Source organism: Cucumis sativus, chromosome 2 (genome assembly GCF_000004075.3).
Source record: "Cucumis sativus cultivar 9930 chromosome 2, Cucumber_9930_V3, whole genome shotgun sequence".
NCBI lineage: Eukaryota > Viridiplantae > Streptophyta > Magnoliopsida > Cucurbitales > Cucurbitaceae > Cucumis > Cucumis sativus.
In genome coordinates, this window is record NC_026656.2 from 5,215,495 (window position 1) to 5,222,895 (window position 7,401).

Here is a 7,401-nt window from a genome sequence, read left to right on the forward strand (position 1 = left end):
ACATTACTAATATATTATCGACATATAATTGATAATGATACACTGAGTTACATCATTCATATATTTAATAATACACATTTCTATACAATTCATACACTTGATACAAAATTTATTATATAGTACTTAATCATAACTACAATATATGAACTGCAAAAAATTTTAAAAAATGAAAATCATGTATTAAGTATATCGACTAACTAATACACATAGTAAAAGTACATCACAACATTGATATATCATATCCAACGTAAAAAAATAAAACAAAAACATTTAAAATCAAATTCAACTCAAAAATTCACGTCGAAGAAAGCAAAAAATAGCCACAGATGAAGTTTAATTCCTCAAATCAACTACTATTATATATTATATCGCAATTAATATATCATCGATATTCTAAAATCAATATTAATACAATAAAATAGAGGAGGATAATTTGTGGGTGCCTAATAATAACTGTGCATCCACTTCAAACGTAAAAAAGAAAACACCAAAACCAAAAATAAAACTTAAAAAATCGTTCGAATGTTGGAAAGAAAAAATCAAACTCCTAGAACCACACTAACGAATTCGAAATCAATAATAATGGACAAAATCCAAATCCCAAATCTATTTTCTTACAAGTTTCAAACAACTTGACAAATGGTTCACAAATGAAAACATTCTTACCAATTTTCATAAACCAATTTATGGATGAGGAAGAATGAGGAAGATCGAATTGCAAAGAACACAAGAGAAAGGATCACTATGGCTTAAAAAAAGTGAGAGAAGAAATACCTTGAAAGAGTAGCTTGGAAATATTTTAAAAAATGAGAAGCCATATTTACAAAACTCTAGAACCGAGTGTACTATTTGCTTTATACTATTTTTTTAGAAAAAGAACTACCCAATAAAATTTTCTTTCTCACAGAGTGGGAGAAGAGATACTGCATTGGAAGGTAGTTTGGAAATAATACCAAATTAAAGATTAAAAAAAAAATTAAAAAGTGAGAATTTTGTGATATTGTAAAATGTTAAAACCATGTGTCATATTTTCTCGAGAGGGCCGGTGCCCCTCTAACTTCTTAATAGATTTCGCATTGATGGACGTTTTTAACGTTTTCTCAACATTATAAGATACACGAACAAGGTTTGAATTTCTCCAAAAAAAACTTGGTTGCATACTCAAAGACTAGTCATCACTACCATTTCTTGTAATTTTTGAGTTAGATAAAATTTAGGAGAATCTTAAATCGCAAACAATGTGACAGCTTAAACAACAACAACTTTTGGTGAGTGGCCAATCTTGTATTTAACAAAGCAAGATAAAGGTCTAATTAATCTTCAATTCAACTGATGGAAACTGAAAACAACCCACATCCGACGACACCATATCTATCTACTGACACAACTAAGGTTTTAATATCATCTTTCAACTTTTTCATAAGAAAACAATTTCTCCACCAACATCAACTGATTCAGATTACGTCTTTCTTGAGATAACATTTTTTAAGGATGCGGCAATATTTATTCATTTCTTATATTGTTTTGGTCTCTCCATCTTCTTTTTTCTTTCTTCCTCACTCATTTGTTTCCCTTCTCGTTTTTCCAATCTTTCATCTCCTCTCACTTTTCCTCAATTTTAATGATGGATCTTTGGTTTATTTTTAGTCCAAATTATTAAAGGAAGAACAAGAGAGATCTGAACAGTGTTTCAAATCTTGTCGGCAGATTGGAAAGCAAAATATCCTACGTTTGCAATCTCCATCCATTTCACTAAAAGAGGAAAAAGACAACTGGATATGTTACATTACATTACATTACAACACTTCAATTTCAGGAATACTTTTCTCCTTTTTTTTTCTTTTTCTTTTTTAACACACTCCCAGTCCTACACAGATCTAACTTTATGTATGATACATGCCAAGAAATTTCAAGTGAAAAGTAAAATCCAGAGAATAAAAATGGGTTGAATCAAAGAATCAATTTCCAATTTTTTTTTTCTTAAAAAAAGGAAGAATGATAAAGTTCTGTGTTGGTCATTCATTTTCTGCAATAAAGTTTGGGTCCTGACCTTGACAGAGATATTCATCACAAAGAGATGCTGATCGCCAATCCTTTCTTAAACGCAAAATATCTTCAGTAAAAGTAGAACCAGATGTTCCAATGAACACTCTTGACATTGCACATATGGCCTTGTCCAGCATGGCTTCCACCTTCAACATCATTTCAACACAAAAATAATAAATATATAAATAAAAAACAACAACAACCCAGTAAGTAATTTTATTTATGTGAACTAATCTATCCTCAAGTAAGAAGCTCCTGATTGGACAAATTCAAATGCTAGACATGCACAAACTCCCACATAGTTTCTTCTAATGCAAATACTCTTTCAAAAATCAAAAGGAAAATGTTTTTCTTTAGGAACAAAAAGAAACCGAACATTTTTTCAATAGAATCAACAACTTTAAAAAAGGTTGAAAGTATAATGTCCAAATAATGAAAAAAGAGGAGTCATGATGTCCACATCAACACCTTTAACACTTTTATCCAGAGAAGATTCTATAATGCCTTGTGAAGTTGTTTGATAGGAGCCACACTAGGTGGAGGATGCATAAAATTTAATACATAAATCGCATTAGATCATTCAGATTCAAATTCTTACTAAAGATAAGTCACCTGAGAGTCATCCTCAATTTCATGCCGGTAAAGTAGAGCATCCCATTTCTCAGCTGAATTTCGAGGAGGTCGTTTAACTAGTGGTATAGGCTTTCCATTCACCATAACAAGGGACTGTAGCAACCCAGTTTCACTGTCTGCAGCGTCGGTGGAAAGATAAATGACAGGAGAATGGGACCGTTCAACTACACTTGCAATGCAGTTTGCAGCTTGAGGAATAGGGTAAAAGCAACTTGGACGTTTGGCATTACTAGAAATAAGCAAGAAATAAAAACTGTGAGTTTCTCCAAGGGCTTCCATAAAGCATGAATGTTGAAGGCATAGTAGAAATAGACATCAAATAATAATAATGAAGGCAAAACATTAAAAAGAGTTGCAGCATTATGAACATCAATACAAAAGTTGAAAATAGATCGGCAATAATATAAAAGATATAGGCAAATAATGTTGAATAATGTTAAGATGTGTGATCATATTATCTCATAGCAAGGAGATAGAATATAAAACATAACATTGAGGCCCTGTTTTATTACAATGGTTGGTTTGCGTCTTTTGTAGGTACAAGAGTTGAATTCTTAGCTAAATTTCAAAATGAAAACAAGATTTCAAAAACTACTATTTTTTAGTATTCAAAATTTGATATGGTTTTTGAAAACATTAGTAAAAAACCATAACAAAGCAAGGAATGAAGAGGTGGAAAACTTGAATAGGTGTTTATAGGCTTACTTTTTAAAAACCAAAGCTAAAAACAAAATGGTTGACAAATTGAGCTTAGGGGATGGATGAAATACCAAAACTTGAGAAACCCGTGTCGTCGAAAATGAATAGCTATAAAATCGCTCCCCAAGAAAGTCTGAATGAAACGTTGGGCAGTGACCTTAATAAGATGGCTTGGTTCAATAAGGGTCTTGCATTTGTGAGCAATAGGACCTCCCGGTTGCACAAACCAGCCATTCTCTACATCAGCATAAAAGACATCCCCAATGGCAATAACATCGGCATCGGAAGAGAACTTGGACTCAATATCTTGAACCGTTCTTTTACTAGGATTCTTGATATCCTCATCCCAAGGAGACTCAAGTTTGGCTGTGGAAACCCCTATATTGTTTAACTGCTTTACATGCTCATCATCCAAATAACAGTGATCAGGTTTTGAAAAATAACAGAAAAACTTATCAATCTTCATCTGGTTCTTCTGAATTTCGGAAAATTCTTCAAAAGAGATGACAACCTTCCTACCCAAGCAATTATTGACATGATCAACATCCAATACCCTACTATACTGATAATCAACTTTAGAACTAGGAATAACCACAATTCGATTAAGAATGGCCGCAAAGAACATGTGCTTCTCCAAGCAAATCAAATGGTTCGACATCTGTCCTGATGCGCAAATAGCAAACAAAAACTTATTCGATTTCGGATTCCATTCGATAGTTCGTCTATTGAGAACTTCCTGGTCCACCTTTCTACACCTATCGAAATCAGAACCAACAAGATCGAGACCGTCATCGTATACTTCATTAGATGAGTTCCCAGTTTGATGTGAAGATAAAAGAACATTTTGGATCTCTTTATTCAGCGAAATCTGCCTAAGCAACGATAATTTTAGGTCCTCAGAAGTGGAATTAGAGTGAGAAGTAAAAGAGTGATTCCACATTGTCAAAAGACCTAAGCGTTGCTGCTTCAACAAAAACAATGCGTGCAATTCAGATTCCGTCATTCGATAACGTAGCAAATCGAAAGCTGTGAAGGAGGAAGAGAAAAGATTGGTAAGATGGGTGGAGAAATAGAGGAGTAGAAGGAAGAGAGGGGGGAAAATGGCAAAGAGATACCTCTTTTTGAAGGAGAAAGAACGACGGGGGGAGGTAGAGCGAAGATGGTGGTTAACGCCGACGTGGAAGGCGTCGGAATGAGGTGAAGGGGAGTGATTGGTTTCATTATGGTGGATTAGATTCTGTCGATCGTCGGAAGACGAATCGAAGTTCTCCATTAACAACCGAAAACAGAGCAAAACTGGAATTGAAAAGGGGTTAACGGTTTATACCAAAGAAAGCTTTTGTCATCTAAGAAGACCAATTCACTGGGCCGTCCAGCTGATTCAGCCACAAATCCAATGGCGAACCACCGTAGATGCGGGCGCGTGCACAGAGCCTCTCAGCGTCGGCTCAGATCCGGCACACCAGCTGCCGCTCGTTCCAGATCCGTGGGCCTCTCTATCTTCTAACCAGCCAAGCCATACACTGAGCTTGTTCAATATGAGGGTTGCTATGGTTACTATGGAAATTGAGTTAAATTGTCTCAAACCCTCCACTAAAATAGGATCCGTCGGCTTTGGAACTACACCCCAATTATGCTTTAAACAAAGAGTTAATCTGAGTATGTTAGATTCAGATCATCTGATACCTTTGCTAAGTATGTAATTAAAAGGGGTTTATGGGACAAGCAGCTGAGGTTTACTTTTATTTTAATATAAAGTAAGTGTAATTATATTTCATATATAATTTGAAGGCTTTAATTAAAGTTCGCTCAAATCTAAATGGTGATTGAGCATTTTTTATATTTTCAAATTTTTCCATTTTCGAATTTGTTATTTAGGGCTGATTAGGGGCCGCCGTCAATTTTGCGTGGGGATTGGGGGATTGCACACAAATATTTGTTTTTTTAAAGTTTAATATTATTTTTCAATCCACACAAATATTTTTAATTATTCATAATTTTAATCGGGACGGTAACGTGGACGAAGTCGGGGTCGGGGAATGAGAGTCTCTAGCCCGTGTTGCCAACGGAGAACATTTTTTCTCACTCCCTTCCTCATTCTTCGTGTATTCGAAATTTTTCGTTCTGTTCGAGCGGATTCCCACCGAGTACAAACCCAATTAAATGAACATTGATATTGGTTATATTTTTTAAAAACCTCTAAACAAATAATAAAATAATTAATTAAGTATATTTAAATTACAAAACAATTAATTATAATGAAGTATACTTAATTAAGTTGCAAATAATTAATTAAGTCTAACTAAGTTGTCAACAATTAATTTAATTATATTTTATAATTATGTTAAATAATTTAGATAAGTCACCAACTATTCTTTTTACCTCTAAAATGATAGGTATGTAGTGTAAAGATAATCTAGTATGAACAAGAGTTCATAATTAGTTCAAGATTAAAATAAGTTACCTAGATCATTCTAACGTAGAAACGCTCAATTTTAGATAGTAAACAACTTATAATGTAAAAGTTACTATTTCATGATCTAGACTTAGACAATCTCATTGCATAGGGTGTCCATACTCAAACGCCTCTACATAGGCGTTATGGGATCACTCTGCTTGTACTAGAACAATTTAAAACTAGAGCATGAAATATAATAAATCGGCTAAGTATTTACATTGTCTAGAACAATTTTGAAAACGAAAAAAAGCTTACATGTCCATAATGGAAAATATAAAAAATATCAAAGTCACGATTAATTGGTCATATGCACGCTTGCAGTTTTTCTTCTAAACAATTATGATAGGCGATTGTGTAGAAAAATGATACAAGATCTTTCAAAAATATAACCAAGGCCATATGCTATATGAACATTTCCAAAAAACTATAAATATTATAAAAGTTGTCATTAATAGAAAGTTTCGCTTGCTCGTATTCCTCTTCTCTTTATTGGCAATTTTGCAGGATTTTGATTCAATTTTAAAAAACACGAAAAAGAGTCATGGTTCAATCAACTCTGACAAGAAATCATGAAAACTGGTGAAATTTTTCTTTGGGTCAAAACTTCTCAAACTTTCTCAAATTGAACAACATAGTGATTATATTCAATAAGAATTACTAACTTTTTTAATTCATCAAAGAATTTGCCACAACATTTGACGAAAACCAATGGAAACACAATTAACTTTTTTTTTTCAATTCTTCTCTCACTGGGTTTGTCTCTTGTAGGTGCTCTCTTTTATTCTCATTTTTTTTCTTTTATCTAATAAAACCTAAGAAGAATATTCAAATAATTGCAAAAATGTCATTGAGACATAATTATATCTAAAATTAAAATTCAATTTATTATTAAAAATATATATTAAAATTTTAATTCAAACTATTATTAAAAATATATATTATCTATTATTTAATAATTTGTTTAAAATATAACAAACTTTAAAATTCTGTATATATTAACCTTTGTATAAATTACATGGGAGGTTGTTGTAATCTTGTCCACCAACAAAATAGCAAATTTAGTTAAAATTTACTCGTTTGCAATATCATGTCTTATTTTTTTTAGCTATTCAAATACACTATATTTAGAATATATAGATTATCCTATCACGAATGATACTATATCTTGATTACCAATTTTTTTACTTTTTATGTGTCCCAAATTTGTTGTTTATAACATCCTTCATACTTGACATATATTATGTTTGAAAAATCTTAATTCTATTGATTATTATAAAGTTTGGTTAGTTTAAACAATTGTGATTTTAATTATGATTCAACGATACTATTCAAAATTTGTTATTTCCTTTTATGGAAGGAAAACTTTCATCCGTAAATACATCATAATAATTATAGGGAAAATAACAAATAAAATCATATTATGGAAGTTTTAATTTATATTTATTATTATGTTAAATAAACCATTTTATGGTAGAATCTTTAAGTGCATAATTATATGGGAAAATACAATCTTAATATGAATTTGTTATTTTATTAAATAACATTAATATAATATAGAAAATAAT

At 31.8% G+C, this 7,401-nt stretch overlaps 1 protein-coding gene across 2 annotated transcripts; it reads right to left on the bottom strand.

The window, feature by feature from the left end:
• Positions 1-1,708: 1,708 nt before the first annotated feature.
• Positions 1,709-5,004, bottom strand: LOC101202868 (O-fucosyltransferase 36). 2 transcript variants are annotated; one of them, XM_004149459.3, is made up of 4 exons: positions 4,494-5,002; positions 3,450-4,404; positions 2,659-2,908; positions 1,709-2,192 (listed from the first exon to the last, which is right to left on the bottom strand). In XM_004149459.3, exons 1-4 carry the CDS (start codon positions 4,597-4,599, stop codon positions 2,016-2,018), a joined length of 1,488 nt encoding a protein of 495 aa, XP_004149507.1. In that variant the 5' UTR covers positions 4,600-5,002; the 3' UTR covers positions 1,709-2,015. The 2 variants fall into 2 exon arrangements, with proteins under 2 accessions (XP_004149507.1, XP_011648965.1); XM_011650663.2 differs by having other exon boundaries at positions 3,450-5,004.
• Between the last annotated feature and the right edge of the window lie 2,397 nt (positions 5,005-7,401).

Excerpts from the sequence above, each read along its gene's own strand:
- LOC101202868 (XM_011650663.2), bottom strand. The coding sequence starts at position 4,651 with ATGGAGAACTTCGATTCGTCTTCCGACGATCGACAGAATCTAATCCAC. Across the intron at positions 2,909-3,449 it reads CACGGGTTTCTCAAGTTTTG|TAATGCCAAACGTCCAAGTT; the intron begins GTATTTCATCCA and ends GCTTATTTCTAG. Across the intron at positions 2,193-2,658 it reads AAATTGAGGATGACTCTCAG|GTGGAAGCCATGCTGGACAA; the intron begins GTGACTTATCTT and ends ATGATGTTGAAG.